Source organism: Podarcis cretensis (assembly GCF_951804945.1).
Source record: "Podarcis cretensis genome assembly, chromosome: 2".
In the NCBI taxonomy this organism is placed as follows: Eukaryota; Metazoa; Chordata; class Lepidosauria; order Squamata; family Lacertidae; genus Podarcis; species Podarcis cretensis.
This window is the reverse complement of record NC_137171.1, coordinates 117,759,226-117,778,986: the sequence shown is the minus strand read 5'-3', so window position 1 is coordinate 117,778,986 and position 19,761 is coordinate 117,759,226. Positions and strand designations below refer to the sequence as shown.

General features: G+C 44.9%; 1 protein-coding gene and 1 long non-coding RNA gene across 7 annotated transcripts; one reads left to right on the top strand and one right to left on the bottom strand.

The window, feature by feature from the left end:
- The first annotated feature begins 1,441 nt into the window (after positions 1 to 1,441).
- Positions 1,442 to 14,375, top strand: LOC307208647 (uncharacterized protein). 5 transcript variants are annotated; one of them, XM_079963474.1, is made up of 3 exons: positions 1,442 to 1,464; positions 7,596 to 7,721; positions 11,383 to 14,375. In XM_079963474.1, exons 2-3 carry the CDS (start codon positions 7,688 to 7,690, stop codon positions 12,888 to 12,890), a joined length of 1,542 nt encoding a protein of 513 aa, XP_079819600.1. In that variant the 5' UTR covers positions 1,442 to 1,464; positions 7,596 to 7,687; the 3' UTR covers positions 12,891 to 14,375. The 5 variants fall into 5 exon arrangements, with proteins under 5 accessions (XP_079819600.1, XP_079819601.1, XP_079819598.1 ...); XM_079963475.1 differs by lacking the exon at positions 1,442 to 1,464 and adding an exon at positions 4,086 to 4,195 and having other exon boundaries at positions 11,386 to 14,375; XM_079963472.1 differs by lacking the exon at positions 1,442 to 1,464 and adding an exon at positions 4,086 to 4,195.
- Positions 10,752 to 18,363, bottom strand: LOC307209259. 2 transcript variants are annotated; one of them, XR_013835485.1, is made up of 3 exons: positions 18,290 to 18,363; positions 16,844 to 16,926; positions 10,752 to 10,889 (listed from the first exon to the last, which is right to left on the bottom strand). It is a non-coding gene; the product is annotated as an uncharacterized lncRNA (long non-coding RNA). The 2 variants fall into 2 exon arrangements; XR_013835486.1 differs by lacking the exon at positions 18,290 to 18,363 and adding an exon at positions 17,011 to 17,043.
- Between the last annotated feature and the right edge of the window lie 1,398 nt (positions 18,364 to 19,761).

Below are 19,761 nucleotides of genomic sequence, written 5' to 3'. Positions count from 1 at the left end.
CCCATCATCCCTGACCACTGGTCCTGCTAGCTAGGGATCATGGGAGTTGTAGGCCAAAAACATCTGGAGGAGTTCACAGGGTTGCTTGTGAGGATTAAATGTGGAGGAGGAAGATGCACACCATCTTGTCTTCCTTGGGGAAAGAAGGTGGATATTAAAAGTAGGAAATAACTAAATAAATATTGCTTAGAATTTAGCAGTCTCACTGCTGTGGCCCAAGTCTAATTAATGCATGAATGGGTTACGACCATAGACTAAGGTGGTCGGGGGGTTGGACTTGGCAGGGTGTTGGACTCGATGGCCCTTGTGGTCTCTTCCAACTCTATGATTCTATGATTCTAAGCTGTCCTGCCAGGCCTAGCTCACCTTGGGAGGAACGAGGTAACCAAGCTTTTGTTTCCCTTCAGTCTACCTGATGAACTCAGCAGGGTAAGCTGAAGAAGAGGGTAAGCTGGGTGCTCCCCCTTAGCTGCATGGCTCTTACAAGCCATTCTTGTGTTACTATACCAATAATTTAGGAACTTTTACTACTTTCTAAGGGACACGGGGGGCGTTGTGGGTTAAACCACAGAGCCTAGGACTTGCCGATCAGAAGGTTGGTGGTTCGAATCCCCGCGACGGGGTGAGCTCCCGTTGCTCAGTCCCTGCTCCTGCCAACTTAGCAGTTCAAAAGCATGTCAAAGTGCAAGTAGATAAATAGGTACTGCTCCGGCGGGAAGGTAAACGGCGTTTCCGTGTGCTGCTCTGGTTCACCAGAAGCAGCTTAGTCATGCTGGCCTCATGACCCGGAAACTTACGCCGGCTCCCGCGGCCAATAAAGCAAGATGAGCGCCGCAACCCCAGAGTCGGTCATTACTGGACCTAATGGTCAGGGGTCCCTTTACCTTTACAGTGGTGCCCTGCAAGACGAATGCCTCGCAAGACGAAAAACCCGCTAGACGAAAGGGTTTTCCGTTTTCGAGGCGCTTCGCAAGACGAATATCCCTATGGGCTTGCTTCACAAGACGAAAATGTCTTGCGAGTCTTGTGATTTTTTTTCGCTCCCTCCCCCCTTTTTCTAAGCTGCTAAGCCGCTAATAGGGTTGCTTCGCAAGACGAAAAAACCGCTAGACGAAGAGACTCGCGGAACGGATTCTTTTCGTCTTGCGAGGCACCACTGTACCACTTTCTAAAACAGGTTTTGCTGCCTGTGTGACTTTTCAAACTGCTGCATTACTGGTACCAAAGTTACCTCCCTGGGGCTTTAAATGCCAATAGTAACACCCTGAATTGGGTCCATACTCAATTGACAGCAAGTGCTGATCTCTGAGATCCCTCCTGTGCCCCAAACCCTGTGATTGTTACCTGAGGCTCTTCTTCAGGTGCTCGCTCCATGAGAGATCTAGAGGGTGCCAACATGAGAACAGGCCTTTTTTTGGTGTCTGCCTCCCCAGTTGTGAAATGGTCCCCCTCTCCACCACCAAGGTATGCCTGGCACCCTCTTTTTTTGAAAGGTTTCAGGTATTTGTAGCTTATTTTAGCTGGGCGGGATCTGTAAGACTCACCTTTTGTCTCCTGTATGTGGTTTCTCCCCCGCCCCGCCCCCCCCGGCTTTTACTGGTCATGTTTCTTTCAATTGGTTTCAATGTAAGTTGCTTTGGGTCACTTTTGTGAGTAAAGCAAATCATCGTCATCATAATGTGGAAGGTATGAGGTCAGAAAGGGCTACCTTAAAAGGTCTGCCAGGATTCTCCTTCCCTGGGATGGGGACTGGTAGCTCAGTTTAAAATGCCTACAACTCTGCTAACCTATTTATAGGAGTCCCATCAAAATAAGTCTAAATCATTGATATTTAAAAGGAAAAAAGGGGAAAAAACTTTTAATGGGAGTTTATATTTCCTTGGATACATATTTTAAATCTATTTAATCAGTATACTAATTGTTAAATTCCACTTTGACCGTTTTAATATTTATGTAAAAATTATGATTAAATTCTGGTTTTACTGTGCTGGCTGTTTAGCCGCAGTAAGAAACATTCATTCGTAAGTGAACGCTTGAGATCTGGGAATTCCTGTCCACATACCGATTCTCCCGTGTCCCCTTCCTTTCAAAGAAGGACCAGTGACTGAAGTTTGGCACCCAGGTACCTGAATGAAAGGAAACGGAGCTTCTCCCTCTTAAGGCTGAGATGATGGAGAGACGCTCTTAACCGGGGAAGGAATGGAACCTCGAGGGGCTCGTTAACCGCTTCCCCCTCTCGGCGCTCCAAGGGTTAAAGGCAATGACGTCATTCCTCGCCTCCCTCCCCCGCCCAGGAATTCCGAAGTGGGAGGAGGCTTCCTTATCTCTTCGCGGGAAAACAGCCACGTGGGGTTCCTTGGCCGAGAGGAAGAGCCAAGGGGCAGCGTTGGAGGTGACAGGGTGTGGGGGGATTTGGGTGAGGAGGGAGAGAGGAAGGAAAGGGCAACACCTTTGCTTTTTTTGGTTTGTGTGTGGGGGAGAACAGGGCGTCCACCCACCTGCTTTCTCTTCTTTTATAGACATATTTATTGGGTTTTTCAAATTAAAATTTTACAGTAACATACCATCACACAATACAAAGGTCCGTATAGTTCAAGCTATGGTTTTCCCAGTAGTGATGTATGGAACTGAGAGCTGGACCATAAAGAAGGCTGATCACCAAAGAATTGATGCTTTTGAATTATGGTGCTGGAGGAGACTCTTGAGAGTCCCATGGACTGCAAGAAGATCAAACCTCTCCATTCTTAAGGAGATCAGCCTTGAGTGCTCACTGGAAGGACAGATCCTGAAGCTGAGGATTCAATACTTTGGCCACCTCATGAGAAGAGAAGACTCCCTGGAAAAGACCCTGATGTTGGGAAAGATGGAGGGCACAAGGAGAAGGGGACGACAAAGGATGAGATGGTTGGACAGTGTTCTCAAAGCTACCAGCCTGAGTTTGACCAAACTGCGGGAGACAGTAGAAGACAGGAGTGCCTGGCAGGCTCTGGTCCATGGGGTCACGAAGAGTCGGACATGAGTAAACGACTAAACAACAACAACATCAGCATACAATATAGAAACAAGATTCCACAGAATCTCCTGGACTTTCCTCCTCCCCTTTGTGGGTCCTATTGTTAGCCCTTTCCTCCTGCATCTTTTGTAATAATCCAAAACTTTTGCATCTCCGTTGTGTCCAAAATTCACCATTAAACTACAAGTGTTATTCCAATCCCACCACCCAGCTACTTTCTCAATACAAGACAAGGGCTGCTTTCCTTAATCCGGTTTCCTGGCTTCGCCGGCAGGATCCTCTTTGGCGCACCCCTTGGGCTCCAATTCAGTCGCTGTGAGATTTTTGGGGAGGCGAGGGCGAAGCTTTGCTTCTTAGGGGAGGGGGGAGAACTTCTATGTCAGGGATAAAAAGAGGCTCTTTTCTCCTCCTCCAAGCCAGGAAGGTTCCGCTCTCTGCACTGCTGTACCTTTTTTTTTTTCCTTTCCAAAGCCGGAGGAGAGCAGGTTGATCTACCAGGAGGTGAAGTAATCCAAACGGATCTAGATGCAAAATAGAAAACAACTTTACATCGTGCACAGTAGTGTGGTGGTAACTTCAGAAGGGGTTATTTCATGATTGTCACAGACAAACACAAACACACACCCTCCCCAGCCACACATCCCTGACCATAGCAGTCAACTTTTCCCTTTTCTTGTGAGGAATCCTATTCGGAATAAGGGAATTTCCCTTAAAAAACGGGAAACGTTGACAGCTATGTCCCTGACCCAGCCACAAAACTGGGCCTGTGGTTTTGTGATTGAGTCCATTGACAGGTCTCTCCCTCTCTTCCCCCTACCTCTGTTCGTTCACAGGGCTTACAAGCTGTTGACAGTGGAACAGAGACTCCCTCATTTGAGGTTTTATGGCCATCTGCCATGGATGCTTCAGCTGAGATTTCTGCATTGCAGTGGGTTGGACTAGATGACCCCGGGGTCCCTTTCCAACTCTACAATTCTATGATTCTGTGGATGCTGCTTTTCAAAAGTTCGAAGACAAGGATAAGAGCGCCTTTTTTCAGCTCTTTAAGGGTTAAATGAGCTGAGCTCTGTTTCATAGAGCGGCAGGAAATGGTCTAATGGGGGAGGAATAGAGGGGGGCACTTCCTTTTTGTCTTCCAACAAGAGAGAGGCTGGCAGACAGACTGAGCGGTTGCTCTGCGAGGTGGGTGCGCATACAGGGCGGGGAAACACCGTTATTATTAATAATAATAATATTAATTAGACAACATATTATAATTGTTGTTATTTATTAATACCCCGCCTTTTTCCCTGACAGGTACTCAGCTGCAACACTGGAAGAGGGGTAAAGGTAAAGGTAAAGGTACCCCTGCCCGTACGGGCCAGTCGTGTCCGACTCTGGGGTTGTGCGCCCATCTCACTTAAGAGGCCAGGGGCCAGCGCTGTCTGGAGACACTTCCGGGTCACGTGGCCAGCGTGACATCGCTGCTCTGGCCAGAGCCAGAGCCAGAGCCAGAGCCGCACACGGAAACGCTGTTTACCTTCCCGCTGGTAAGCGGTCCCTATTTATCTACTTGCACCTGGAGGTGCTTTCGAACTGCTAGGTTGGCAGGCGCTGGGACCGAGCAGCAGGAGCGCACCCCGCCGCAGGGATTCGAACCGCCGACCTTTCGATCGGCAAGTCCTAGGTGCTGAGGCTTTAACCCACAGCGCCACCTGCGTCCCACGGAAGAGGGGTAGGAACCAAGAATTGAGGGGGGGGGGAGGGGAAGAGGCAGAAGAGAGAGAGAAAGACCCTCACCCCAATTTCCTCTGGGAATTGCATGTAGGGCAGGCATCCCCAAACTCGTCCCTCCAGCTGTTTTGTGACTACAACTCCCATCACCCCTAGCTAACAGGACCAGGGTCAGGGATGCATAGCTGTCAACTTTCAGATTTGAGAATAAGGGATCAGCAGCCTCCCCTGTCCCGGGGACAGTCTACGGGATATCTAACAATCCGGCATAGCAGCAGGAAACGGCGCTGGAATAAGGGAATTTCCCGCAAAAAAAAGGGAAGGTTGACAGCTATGCAGGGATGATGGGAATTGTAGTCCCAAAACAGGTGGAGGGCCAAGTTTGGGGCTGCCTGATGTAGGGCTTCTGTCGGCAGGGTTTGTTTATTTAGTTTGCTGTTTCATTGCATTCGCACTGCTCCTTCCCTGCCCTTCCTCAAGGTGGCTTCCCTGGTTCTCTCTCCCCGCCCAACTCCCCATTTCATCCACATAACAACCCTGTGAGGTGGGTTAGGCGGCAAGAAGATGGCAGAAGGCCCAAGGTCAAGCCCAGTGAGAGCTTCATGGCTGAGTGGGAGAATCCAGCCATGGCCTCCCAGTCCCTAGTCCAACAGTGTCTAAGCACTTCGCCACCACTGGCTCTTGGAGCTGGACCAAAGAGGATCTCCTCTGAACACCTGGTTAGGGTTCAAACCCCCTCCCTGCCCAGGACATGGGGAGGGGGAGCTACAGAAGAGAAAGACACTCAGTCTTGGGGCAAGGGGAGAGCTCTATTTAAAAGAGAGAGAGAAGGAAATGACACCCCCCCCCCAGTCTTAAGAACGCAAGTTTATCTGACTGCAAATTACAGATAGGTAGCCGTGTTGGTCTGCCATAGTCAAAACAAAAAAAATTCCTTCCAGTAGCACCTTAAAGACTTAGTTGGTCTTTAAGGTGCTACTGGAAGGAATTTTTTTTGTTTTGACTGCAAATTATTATTGTCCTTGTTGTTGAGATCAGTATTATATGCCTTGCCTTCACCCTGAGGTCCCAGGGTGGGTTACAACAGCAAAGCCCATTCAAAACAAAACCCTAGAAATAACCTGGGTCCTGAAAATATACGGAGAGAAGATAATGTCCCAACCAGAGAAGAATGGCAGGTTAAGTTGATGGATAATGCCGAAATGGCAAAAATGACCGGAAGAATCAGAAAGACCAAAATTCTAATAAAGAATGGGGAAAATTTATAATTTATCTTAAAAAACATTGCAAACTGTTAAAATTGTTAGTAGAATTGGAATGACACTTGTAGTTTAATGGCGAATTTTGGATTTAATGGAGATGTAAAAGATTGGGATTGTTATAAAAGATGCAAGAGGAAATGGCTAACGATAGGACCCACAAACGGAAGGAGGGAAATCCAGGAGATTCTTTGGAATCTTGTTTTTATGGTATATATTGGATATGTGATTGTAAAACTGTAATTTGAAAAAACCAAAGAAATAACATTTTTTTAAAAAAGAAAATATAGGCCAGGATGAAGAAACATGTCATCAGCATTCCCTGAAAGCTGCATAATGAAGGTGCCAGACGCACCTCTGGGGGGGAGGGGTTCCACAGCTTAGGGGCTGCCACAGAGAAGGCCCTCTTTGGGGCTAACACCACTTCCACCCCCCCTTGAGCTTCTAATGGAGGTGGCTCCCAAGCTGCTGCTGCCCAGCTTAGAGTGTGCTCTGTAGCCTCCTTGGGTATGAGCTTGCCCTGAGAAAGAAGTAGCGTGGTGTCTCCAGTGGTGGAATGGATTTGCTGGCTTTTTCCCAAGCTTAGCAGTGGAGAATAGATTACCTACCCTCTTTTTAGGCCATATAATAGTTACTTACAGAGAGTTGTAAATGGCTCAATCAAAGAATTGGTGGTATACATAGAACAGCATAAAAGTTAACATCCATCCACATGGACAGTTAATTGCTGTCTGTTTATAACTTTTTAGGGTTTTTATTGGAACAGTTTTATGTTTTACTGATGTAAACCACTTTGATATATTGTTGGTTATATAACAGTATATAAATATGTTTTATATATAACCAAACAATACATAATTGTCAATAATTATGAAGCTGCATTTTAAATTGCATTTTAACCTGTATTTTAAATTGTGTTTCTTTTCTTTTCTTTTCTTTTCTTTTTTAATGTTTTTACTGAAATTTTATTGAAGTTAGCCGCCCTGAGCCCAGCTCTGGCCAGGGAGGGCGGGGTATAAATAAAAATTTTTATTATTATTATTAATCATAATAATAATAATTCATATACTAAAATTAGCAAAAATTGAAAGCAATTATATGTAACTAAATTATATAGTAAGGATACCTGCCTAATATCCCAAAGCACAGCTGCTCCCTCACCAAAAGAGTGAGTTGTAAAAGTGCAATTTCTGGACATTGATGCTGTCAAGCAGGCGTGAAGGGGCAGGGAGATTCTGGGTCACAGTGTACTGATTCTCTGTTACCTGGTTTTATCTCCTTTTTAAAGACATCCAAGCTAAGTGCCAGCTAGTACAACTTAAGACAGCAAATTCCACAAGTTAATGATGTATAGTACTGTATATGACAAAAACCCCTTTAAAGCTTGGGGTGTGTAAACAGCTCAAAAACAAAGTCCAGAGAATCTGTGCATCTATCATATCATGAGGGTTACTGGATCCCGGCTGAAATGGACAGCTAAAACATTTCTGAATAAGCAGGTATAAGAAATGGTATTTAGTGGTGAATATTGAAATGCAAGAACTCAATGGAAATATAGAGTTCAGGAATATATTATTTCTGATTAGAGAATCTTTCCTTCTTTCTCTCAGTGGGTGGTGTACTTTGAGCCAGTGACTGTGTATTTCACCAAGGTGGGTGAGATCTCCAAAGTTCAGAGCATAGATCTCTTCACAAGGAAGTCATGCCAGAAGACAATGAGAACATGGCATCTGTAGGTAAGAATGTCTTTTCCCCCTTGGATGGTATTGAAAATGAAGTTCTTAAATCACACCAGTGGGCAAGCGAGTGGTGACCAAACATGGCCCACAGAAGGCAGTGATTGCCACCAACCTAGATGGCTTTAAAAGAAGATTGAGCAAATTCATGGAGGATAAGACTATCATTGGCCAGTAGACATGATGGCTATGCTCTGCCTCCAAATTTGGAGGCAGCGGGTCGCGCTGTGGGTTAAACCACAGAGCCTAGGCTTGCCGATCAGAAGGTCGGCAGTTCGAATCCCCGCGACGGGGTGAGCTCCCATTGCTCGGTCCCTGCTCCTGCCAACCTAGCAGTTCAAAAGCACATCAAAGTGCAAGTAGATAAATAGGTACCACTCCAGCGGGAAGGTAAACGGCGTTTCCGTGCGCAGCTCTGGTTCGCCAGAAGCAGCTTAGTCATGCTGACCACATGACTCGGAACCTGTATGCCGGCTCCCTCGGCCAGTAAAGCGAGATGAGTGCCGCAACCCCAGAGTTGGTCACGATTGGACCTAATGGTCAGGGGTCCCTTTACCTTTACCTTTAGTGCTTCTGAAAACCACTTCTGGAAACTGCAGGAGGAGAGGGTTCTCATTTGCTTACAGGTTCCCAACAGGCATCAGGTTGGCCACTGTGAGAACAGGACTCTGGACTAGATGGGCCACTGGCCTCATCCAGCAGAGCTCTTTCTATATCCTTGTGGCCCAGAGGCTAAAACTCTTTAATAAAGTTTTGTTTTAAATGTATCAGCAATGGACCAGTGAATGTAGCTCATGTTATGAAAAGACAATATTATGACAAATATTATGACAAATCTGAAGAATCATGAATTGTGCAGGCTGTTTACGTTAGCCTGTTGCAAGGATTTTAAAAGCTACCAGTGACCAACTCAAATAGGGTCCAAGAATTGACAGATGCAGCAATTGGAGAAAAAGAAAGTGAGGTTTATTGCTGAGCAATAATTGACCCAGTGGAATCCTTTCCAAAAGACTGGGCCTTGAGACCTATTGCCCAGGGGCTTTTATACCTGAGTACATACATCACAGATCATGACATAATGGGATACAATTGCGAACGGCAGCAAAATAAGCTAATGAGCGCATACAAGCCTTGCTCCTGACCATACAAAGAGTTCTCTACCAACTTCTGCTTTTTAGTTTGAACACCAGTCCAACCTTTCCCCTAGATTTATTGCAAGAAATAGAAACTTAGGGCAAAGAGGAACTTCGGCTGTTGAGCTCCTACAGACCATCTGCTATAAGGGACATTCTGCGGTTTCCTGTTTCACTGTACAGACTTTGTCTGGACAAGGGGGGGAAATGTGCCAGCACATCAGATTTATCGCTTCCCTTGTTCGGTGAGATAGAGAGAGAACAAGGAGGTACTGAGACAAAGTTCATCTAAGACTTTGCAGATTTAAGCAATTTGCTAAGCTAAGCAGAAGCTTTCACGATTCAAACATGGATTATAAAATCATTATAAAAATATCTGGTTATATATGAATATATTGAAAACTGATAACTGATTATATGGATAACTGATTATATGAAAAGCATAAGGGTAAAATTCCTCCAGGTCCTGCTTCAAGCCAGATTTAATATGTTTCCCTCGATGACAGTGAAAGGAAGATATTTAGCTCTCCCAGAATCAGAGAGTCTCTCCAAATGTAGTAAAGAGGAACCTGATCCTTTGGAGCATATTTTCTTTTCTTGTGATTTTGGCATTTATGCCAGAAGACAATTATTAGAGGCCTTACAACTCAATAGGCTGATATCTACGCTACCAAGGGTTCAGGACCTGCCTTCGGACAGGAATGATCAAATTACTTTAATAGTGGCTGAATTTTTGAGTGCTGTCCATGTAGAAAGACTGGGTCATTATAAAGAGAATTAGTTGTTCTTAATTGATCAGGGATTCAGTAGTGCTGTACTGTATTATTTATGCAAATTGATTTTCTCTGGAGTTAAAGATCTGACTGGGACAAACCTTGTTAAGTTGAGCTCATATTTTGCATAATTTGTATACGGTGTCTGATAATGTGTGGTTTGTTATGCCTAATAAAGGATAACTATTTGAGAGAGAAATCAAAAGTACATCATATGTAAATAAAACTTGGAGAGTGTAAAATCTAAACAGCTTTTAAATAAGTAACCCTAAAATGGTTATTGCATGACAGGATTCAAATAAGCAAGATTGCACTTAAGTGAGTCTATGAGTGTGTGTTTTGTTCCAAGCAGAAGAACCAATCAAAATTAATTCCACTTCCAATCAGTGAGAGACTGACTATCCAGCTGCTCTCTCTCAAGGCAGAACTACACTACTCAGGTTCCCTTCAGCATGCTGCAGGCAGAAACAAATGCAGTGCTGGCACTTTTTTTCTGGGAGCAAATGGCAGAAAAGAACTGTTGACATGTGAAGGGAGAAAGCTGTCTCTTTGGAAAGGGAGAGAAGTAGCTCCCACATACGATGAGTAATGTATTGCCTTGATCATGCAGGCTCAGTGCAGTGTGGTGTTTCTGCTACAGAATATAGTATTTTTGACCTGTAATAGCCGCTATGACATTTCCGTCTTTTTCCTTATTAGTAACTTTAGACATTCCTCACCTAATTTGCTAGTCATTCAGGCATTTCCCCTGTGGCTCTTTCCACTCAAAGGCCCTTTCCGACTTATAAATATGGGACTTCCCAACTTGCTACTTGAGCCCTCTTCTCTGTGATTCTTCACTGGTGCAAGCTACATTTGGCAAACTGGGTGGTTCTGGGAGGAGTCACCAGCCCAGGCATGAGCATAACATTCAGGGACTCTTGAGGTCAGTGGTGGCTAAATCTTGTTGGAGCCCTGGACACATTCAGAATCATGAGAATGTGTTGTGAGCTTTAGTCACAAAAATGTCCCTGTGGGAGCGTGGCATAGCCTAAAATTGCTCTTTTGGCATGGCATAACACAAAATGTCTGCTGCATCTAAAAGAGCAGAACAAGAGGTAGGATCATAGAACTGTGCTAATATGGAAAACTTTAATTAATTTATTTTTTAAAGGTTTGAACCTGATAAACAGAGCAGCAGGTTCCAGCAATCTCCTTTCCCAAACATTGCTAAGTCTCATCTGCTGTGTTGCCTGTTGCTGGTGAGGTGTTGTAGATTACAGCTAGAAAATAAATAAAACATAATTCGGAATTATTCCTGATGTCAAGTATTCCATGAATATACAGTCACACTCAATCTTTATTGCTGGCTGGTAATCATACTCCTTCATTAGTTAGTTTGTTTATCCTATTCAGCCAAAATAAAGACACTCAGAGTGGCCATACAGATGGCTAAAATAAGTGAGTCAGTCCCTGCCTCAGATTTGCAGTTTGAAAAGGCAAAAGGGAAATGGATTTGGAGGGAGGTAAAAATACGCAAATGAATGTCTAAATTCTTTTTTTTTTTTAAATGGAACACAGAGCAGAACAGCTCTGCAGGGAGAAACCAGAGTAATTATTGGGAAACACTGTTATAGACAAGTGATTTTCTGGACCAAAATTCTTCTTCCATTCTGTTCTGTAACATCTTGTAGGTCATTGCCTCAGAACCTCAGTGTCTGGGAAACAGCTGAATAGCTGAATAACATTCACCCCCTTTCCTTTCTTCTTCCCAAGCAGGTGATGCGAAGGATAATGAGATTCATGAGGAGCCATCTTTGGATTCATTGAAAACTATCAAGCATGAAGTGGGGGAAAATACATTTGGAAACCAAAGGACATCAAAAAGGCAGGACAGAAAGCGGTCAAAGAATTGGAGGAAGAAATACTGTGCTTCTCCATGTTCAGACCACCGTCAACTTCCACCAGATACTGAAAGAGTGAAAAAGTGTCCAGTGTGCGGGAAAATGTTCAAAGACAAATCAACACTAAATAATCATCGCAGAACCCACACAGGGGAGAAACCCTATAAATGCATGCAATGTGGAAAGGGCTTCAGTGTGAGTGGTAACCTTACAATCCATCAAAGAACCCACACAGGAGAGAAACCATTTAAATGTATGGAATGTGGAAAGAGCTTCAGTGTCAGCTGTAACCTTACTAAACATCAAAGAACCCACACAGGAGAGAAACCGTATAAATGTACGGAGTGTGGAAAGTGCTTTAGTGATAGCGGAAGTCTCACTTCACATGAAAGGATCCACAGAGGGGAAAAACCTTATAAATGTATGGAATGTGGAAAAGGCTTTTGTGTGAGCAATAGCCTTATTGCACATCAAATAATCCACACTGGAGAGAAACCATATAAATGTATGGAGTGTGGAAAGTGCTTCAGCCAATGTGCAAACCTAAATACACATCAGCGAACCCACACAGGTGAGAAGCCATATAAATGTAGGGAGTGTGGAAAGTGCTTCACCCAGAGCGTAAATCTAAAAACACATGAAAGAACTCACACAGGAGACAAACCATATAAATGCTTACTGTGTGGAAAGTGCTTCCATGGCAGTGGAAGCCTTACTAAACATAAAAAAATGCACACTATGGAGAAACCATATAAATGCATGGAATGTGGAAAAGGCTTCAGTGTGAGTGGTAGCCTTACTCTACATCAAAGAATCCACACTGGGGAGAAACCATATAAATGTATGGAGTGTGGAAAGTGCTTCAGCCAAAGTGCAAACCTTAAAACACATCAAACAACCCATACAGGAGAGAAACCTTACAAATGTGTGGAGTGTGGAAAGAGCTTCATTAACAGTGAAAAGCTTAGTTCACATCAAAGAACCCACACAGGGGAGAAGCCATTTAAATGCATGGAGTGTGGAAAATGTTTCAGCCAGAGTGCACACGTTAATACACATCAAAGAACTCACACAGGGGAGAAACCATATAAATGCTTAATGTGTGGGAAATGCTTCCATGATAGTGGAAACCTTACTAAACATCAAAGAACCCACACAGGGGAGAAACCTTATAAATGCATGATCTGTGGAAAGAGCTTTAGTGTGAGCAGCACCCTTACTTCACATCAGAGAACTCACACAGGAGAGAAACCATATAAATGCTTAGTGTGTGGGAAAAGCTTCAGTCAGAGTGGAAGTGTTACTACCCATCAAAGAACCCACACAAAGAAACAACTATATAAATGCATGGAGTTTGAACCAAGCTTCAATCTTGATTGAAAGCTTTCTTGGCAGCAAAAAATGTGAGAATAATATAAATGCCTAAGAGAGCCTTTCCCACCCTGGCTTCCCACAGAAGTTGTATTCCAACTCTAATATGACCCATGATCCATAAAGATCTTAGTATGGATCAAAAGAAATTGCATAAGAGAGACTATAAATCCCTGGGTAGTGGAAAGAGCACAGCAAAATAGTTACGAAATATTCAAAAAACACAGGGAAGAAATAATAAATGTATAAATTAAGAAAGATTTAGATAGCGTGGTTTCTTATTTTATGCAGGCAGGAGTGAAATTATTTAAATACATGCACTCTGAGAGCAGACTTGCTACGCAGGAAAGAAACCACACAACGAGGAAGCCATATGAATGTATGGTATATGAAATGAGTTTCACAGGGGACATCAAAGAATCCACATAAGGAAGAAACATCTGGAATGAGTGTGATGCAGAATCAACACAAATCTTCTTAGACGTCAGAGAACCTACACAGATGAGAACCCACTGGCATGCTTATTTGACAAATTCTTTGATATTTTAGGATTTATTAAGATTATGCTTTTCTCTGTTTCCTGCAAATACAGTAGGTATTCCTCACTCATGCTTCTGGGGATTATCCCTTCCATCAGTGTGCCTACACTAGAATTTCTTCTTTGAATTACAGTTTTTATTTGTGCAGTAAGAAAGGTTGTCTATTGGGAACACACACTGCATGGTAAATGTCTTTGGAAAATGTCCCCTACACCCACATCCAAGGTTAATGGGGTGGATTAGAAAGAGAGGATATGAATAGTAGGACATAATCGGTTGTAAAGTTGGACAGTGTAGATTAAATTAGCAGAAGATTTGAGTGGGCAGATTTGAGAAAGGAAGCAGTGAGACTAATAATGTGTTGCAGTAATTAATGGGGGAAGGAAATGTGTGACCAGTCTGTATTTGAGAGAGGGGACCAAGTGTATAAAAGCTCCAGTTATTAGATAGTGTAGAAGTAGTCAAAATATATATGGTGGCTGATTTTCCATCTTCCCTAGTTTTCTTATACTTGATCTATTTATTAGGTGCATTTCTGAGACCCACTGCACACTTTACAACACTGGTTGAGATTCACCTAATCAATCCCATTAGCAGAAATCATGTGTAATGGGGGTGGCCCCACCCAAGCCCCCAAAATTGGCTGAAGCGGCAGTTCAGGAAAAAAACCAAAATAGAGCATAGGGGGAGGGGGGTGTTGCGACCAGCTTGCTGGAATGCTTCTGCAGATGAAACATTTGTAATGGTGCGTCACGGAACTCCATCCTTTGCAAATTGTATTTCCTGTCGAAGTTACTTTAGAGATTAGAGGTTGTTGGTGATTTGTGTTTGGTCCATTTTTAATGTAGCGGTTGAGATGTAATCAAGAAAATAGGATCAGTTGCACCTGAAAACTTCACTACTAACGTTTATGCTTTAAATACACAATAAATGATTCAAGTGGTGAATTGTGTAAGTTTGAAAGTGTATTCTTTTGAAAACAAGATCAGTGTGGTAATGAACAGCAAGAGTCTTGAGAAATTTCAGAAGCTAACCCAATTTCTCAACACTGGCCTTTCTGATTTCAGGTTGCCATCGCTGTGTAAATGCTGACCTGTGGAATGCAGAGTGGTAATGGTGGCAGTTGGTAGCATATACCACATTGGAAGATGAGCAAGGGAACAAACCTTTGATGATGCCGCTGACATTACTAGGTCCTGAAATAATGATGCCATGAGTGATCACAAAGCTACCTTAATAAAAGGTCTTTACTTTCTGATGAAGGGACGCGGGTGGCGCTGTGGTCTAAACCACTGAGCCTAGGGCTTGCCAATCAGAAGGTCAGAGGTTCAAATCCCTGCGACGGGGTGAGCTCCTGTTGCTTGGTCCCAGCTCCTGCCAACCTAGCAGTTCGAAAGCACGTCAAAGTGCAAGTAGATAAATAGGTACCACTCTGGCGGGAAGGTAAGTGGCTGAGTTTTGTCATCTGGGCAGCCCAGGACCTCCATACGCACTGCCCAGGCTTGCTCGCTGGCTTGGTGCTCCTAGTGCAGCAATTTGGCTTCACCTCCAGAGGCACACTCCATTGTCTCTCAAGACGGATGGATGCCAACAACAGATTATTAGTTTTTAAAAGTACTTATCTGAAAAAAGGGACGCAGGTGGCGCTGTGGGTTAAAGCCTCAGCACCTAGGACTTGCCGATCGAAAGGTCGGCGGTTCGAATCCCTGCGGCGGGGTGCGCTCCTGCTGCTCGGTCCCAGCGCCTGCCAACCTAGCAGTTCGAAAGCACCTCCGGGTGCAAGTAGATAAATAGGGACCGCTTACCAGCGGGAAGGTAAACGGCGTTTCCGTGTGCGGCTCTGGCTCGCCAGAGCAGCGATGTCACGCTGGCCACGTGACCCGGAAGTGTCTCCGGACAGCGCTGGCCCCTGGCCTCTTAAGTGAGATGGGCGCACAACCCCAGAGTCTGTCAAGACTGGCCCGTACGGGCAGGGGTACCTTTACCTTTACCTATCTGAAAAAAAGCAGCCGGACAAAGCTTATGTCCTCAAAGTAGTGGAATTAGTTTAGGAGAGGGATTAACTTTCCACATTTGTGTATGAGACAAGGCAGTTAAGGCTAGGGTACAGACATCCTGTTTTCCTGTCTCCCCTTCCAACCATAAGAAATAAACAATTCTCAAAGAGAGCTTTATTCATTCCCTCCGCATCTCTTACTGTCCCTTTCTTCTTCCTCCTCAGCTACTGGATGCTGCCACAGACACACTTTAAAAGAGTTCACAATACAAAAGCTGTCCTACCTTGCTTGTGAAAGGAGTCATAAAGTGTGGCTGACGAGACACTTGTTGAATCATAGAATTGTATTATTGGAAGGGACCCTAAGGATCATCTAGTCCAACCCCCTACAGTACAGGAATATGCAACTGTCCCATATAGGGAGAAATCAGCACGTTAGTGTGGTCGCACCAACACTTTGAAGATCCCTGCCTATTGACACCAGGAAGGCACATTTGCCGAACTCTTTTTGGCACCTGTTTAAAACACTTGTTTGTTCAGAAAAGCCTGTTGATTATTTTAATTGTTTAGGCAAGCAAGTTTATTGTTTTATAGCATCTTAAATTCTTTTTTATTACCAGCAAGGGGTATATAAATGTTGTTTAAACAAAAATAAATAAAATTCCTTCTTGGCTTGGCACCCAGTGTGGGCGAACCAGTGGCGCTCCTCTAAACCCACCTCTGGAACCAGTACAGTCGTACCTTGGAAGTTGAACGGAATCCATTTTGGAAGTCTGTTCAACTTCCAAAACATTCGGAAACCAAAGAACAGCTTCCAATTGGCTGCAGGGAGCTCCTGCAACCAATCAGAAGCCCCTTCGGACGTTCAGCTTCCAAAAGAACGGTCGAAAACCAGAACACTCAGTTTTGGGTTTCAATCGTTTGTGAGCCAAAAGATTTGACTGCAAAGTGTTTGGGATCCAAGGTACGACTGTATCTCAGTTCTAGGAAGCTCTGGGGGGAAACACTTGAGGTGGGTCAGCTGCAAGGCTTAAGAGGGGCCTGACAAGGGGAGCACCCTCAGGGCCAGGAGGTGTGGCCTGGGGACTATGGGTTTGGCCTGTAAGCCGGGGGTTCCTTACCCCTGTCATAAATTATATCTGTAGTGGTCTGACCAATGCAGAATATTGTGGTATGTGAAGTTCTTGAAAATAGAATCACCAGGGCTGTCATATGCCCAGAAGAGAGCAGAGGAGAAAAGTCAGCTTCTTCTGGGGACCTCCAGAAGATGGCTCCAACCCCAAACACCACGCTTGGCTTTCCAGAGGAATGACAACCCCATGCCCTAAGCTGGCAGGGTCCTTCTCTTGGGCAGATGCACAACCCCTTTCCTGCCCCGTCCTCCCCCCACCTCCCCGTGGGGGTCCCTCACATCATTCATCACTCACCAGAACGGTTGCAGCCTTAAGGTGCTTGGAGCGCTTGAGGGTTCAGAGCCCCCGAGCCCAGCTGCCTGGCAGTTCTCGATCACCTGGAGCAAGTACAGCTGTTCTTGCTCCAGTTGCTGAAATGCAAAAGTCAGGCTGTCAGTTCCTCTCAAAGTGTCCATTTTCACCTCAGCTGGAAAAGAGCCCCTAGGGCCAAGGCCAAAATCAGGGGAGAGTATTAGGCGCTGCCTCCCCGAGTCTCCCTTGCCCCATTCCCCCCCCCCAGCTCTTCCCCAACCTGAGCTCCTCATGGAGTTCTGCCCTTGCCCCATCCATTCCAAAGACCCCATTCACCTCAGCTGGAGGAGAGCATCCAAGGCTAGGCTCAGGGTCCCAAGCTCAACAACTTCGGGAGTTGTTGGAAAAAGCACAACAATTTTTGGGTCCCCCCCCCCAAAAATGCTTGGGGTTTTCCTGTTTTTGAATGAATAGACTTTATTTGAATCATAGAATCATAGAGTTGGAAGAGACCACAAGGGCCATCGAGTCCAACCCCCTGCCAAGCAGGAAACACCATCAGAGCACTCCTGACATATGGTTGTCAAGCCTCTGCTTAAAGACCTCCAAAGAAGGAGACTCCACCACACTCCTTGGCAGCAAATTCCACTGTCAAACAGCTCTTACTGTCAGGAAGTTCTTCCTAATGTTTAGGTGCATAGCCGACAGGCCATAGCATCAAAGGACAAACACCGACAAAAATACATTACGAATATAGTTACCATAAAATCTTATGACCTATTAAAACCCTAGGTAGAAGCTGGATTATCATTCATCCATGACCCTCTGTCCCATGGGCAGCGGCCTTTTCTCTGATAGATTGTTCCAGGTCAGTTAAGTGAATAGACCAGCCAAATTGAAAGATTATAAATATAAATATAACCTCGGAGGGATGGTCAGGACATGGAGAAAGATAATACTAACCAGATGCAGATAAATTAATAATCTCAGTACTTAAAACTTGGCAGAGGTAATAAAATAATAATAATAAAACGTAATTATAATAATAATAAGATCCTAGGCGAGGAGTCCGGGTGACGACACTGATGTCATTCAGATAGCAGCTCTCAGTCTCATTGCTCTCTCGATAAATTTGGCAACCTTCTCTGTTGTCGAGCTGTTCTGGTCGGCTAGGAGTGAGAACAATTTGGCTTCACAAGAGCGGCCCGGGATGGCAGATAGGAGCGGCGTGATGGTCTCGTCCCTGAGATCTCTATATAGGGAGCAAGACAAGAGAACGTGTGACACAGTCTCTACGTAGCCAGCTCCACAGGGGCAGAGCCGGTTCTCGAATGAAATTGGGGTTTCCTGATTTCTTAAATATGGCAACACTAGAATTGTAATAATAACATTTAAGGTCTTATATATATATATAGTACATGTTCATAAAAGTACCAACCAAGCATGTACATAGAGCAGCACAGGAAGACAGTCCTGAAACCACTTTGACTCCCAAGCTGACCAAACGTTTCTCTGCAAGGAGGAGGTGCAAAAAAACTTTCATTGTTACAGGAATTTAGTAATCACCATTTAAAAGGGATGCGGGTGGCGCTGTGGGTTAAACCACAGAGCCTAGAACTTGCCAATCAGAAGATCGGTGGTTCAAAACCCCATGGTGGGGTGAGCTCCCATTGTTGCTCGGTCCCTGCTCCTGCCAACCCAGCAGTTCGAAAGCATGTCAAAGTGCAAGTAGATAAATAGGTACCGCTCCGGTGGGAAGGTAAACGGCTTTTCCATGCGCTGCTCTGGTTCGCCAGAAGCGGCTTAGTCATGCTGGCCACATGACCCGGAAGCTGTACGCTGGCTCCCTCGGCCAATAAAGCGAGATGAGAGTCGGTCACAACTGGACCTAATAGTCAGGGGTCCCTTTACATTTACCTTATTTGAAAGGAATGGGCAGACTCTCAGGAAAGGCAATCAGATAAGGCATTATCAGATAACCTGACAGACAGGAAAAACAACATTCAAATTTCTGTTGTAGACCACCTTTTCTGTGATGTAGGTATGACGTTTGTGGGGGGTGGTCTTGGGTTACACCCCTTCTGTGATGTATGTATGATGTATGGAGGGGTGGTCTTGAGCTCCAGGGCAGGGAATTTAAAATGTCTATATAAGGGCGAGGACACAAGGAGAAGGGAACAGCAGAGGACGAGATGGTTGGATAGTGTTCTAGAAGCTACCAACATGAGTTTGACCAAACTGTGGGAGGCAATGGAAGACAGGAGTGCCTGGCATGCTCTGGTCCATGGCATCACGAAGAGTCGAACACGTTTGTTCTGGGTCCTCCTCCTTTCCTGCGTGTGAGGGGAGCACTCTGCTGCAACAGATCAATAAAGATCATACTTACTAGCTGCTTTGCTTCTCAATATTCTCTGGTTGGCCTCTGTTATTTTCTCCTACCAATAGGGAACCCACGTAAGGACTCTATAAAGGCTCTTGGATACCCCATAAGGGGAAAAGGGCAGATTTTGTTTACAACAGAATCACAGAATTGTAGAGTTGGGAGGGGCTCCCCAAGGGTCATCTAGTCCAACCCCGCACAATGCAGGAATCGCAGCTAAAGCATTTATGTCAGATGGCCATTCAACCGCTGCTTAAACACCTCCCAGGCAGGAGTGTCCACCAACTCCAGAGGGAGATTTTTCCACTGTCAAACAGCTCTTACGTTGACCTTTTTCCTGTGCCAATCTTCTGGCCCTAATTTTTGCTGGCTGCCTCCTCCTGTAGTTTGCTCTGGCTGCTGAGGGGTGCTGGCAGACCTCCCATTCCCCAGCCAGAGCTACAATTCCCGGAGTACCCTGACTGTTAAAACAGCTCAGAATTGTGAAGGTTTGCAGAATGCGACGTGGGAGTGGAGAGAGAGAGAGAGAGAGAGAGAGAGA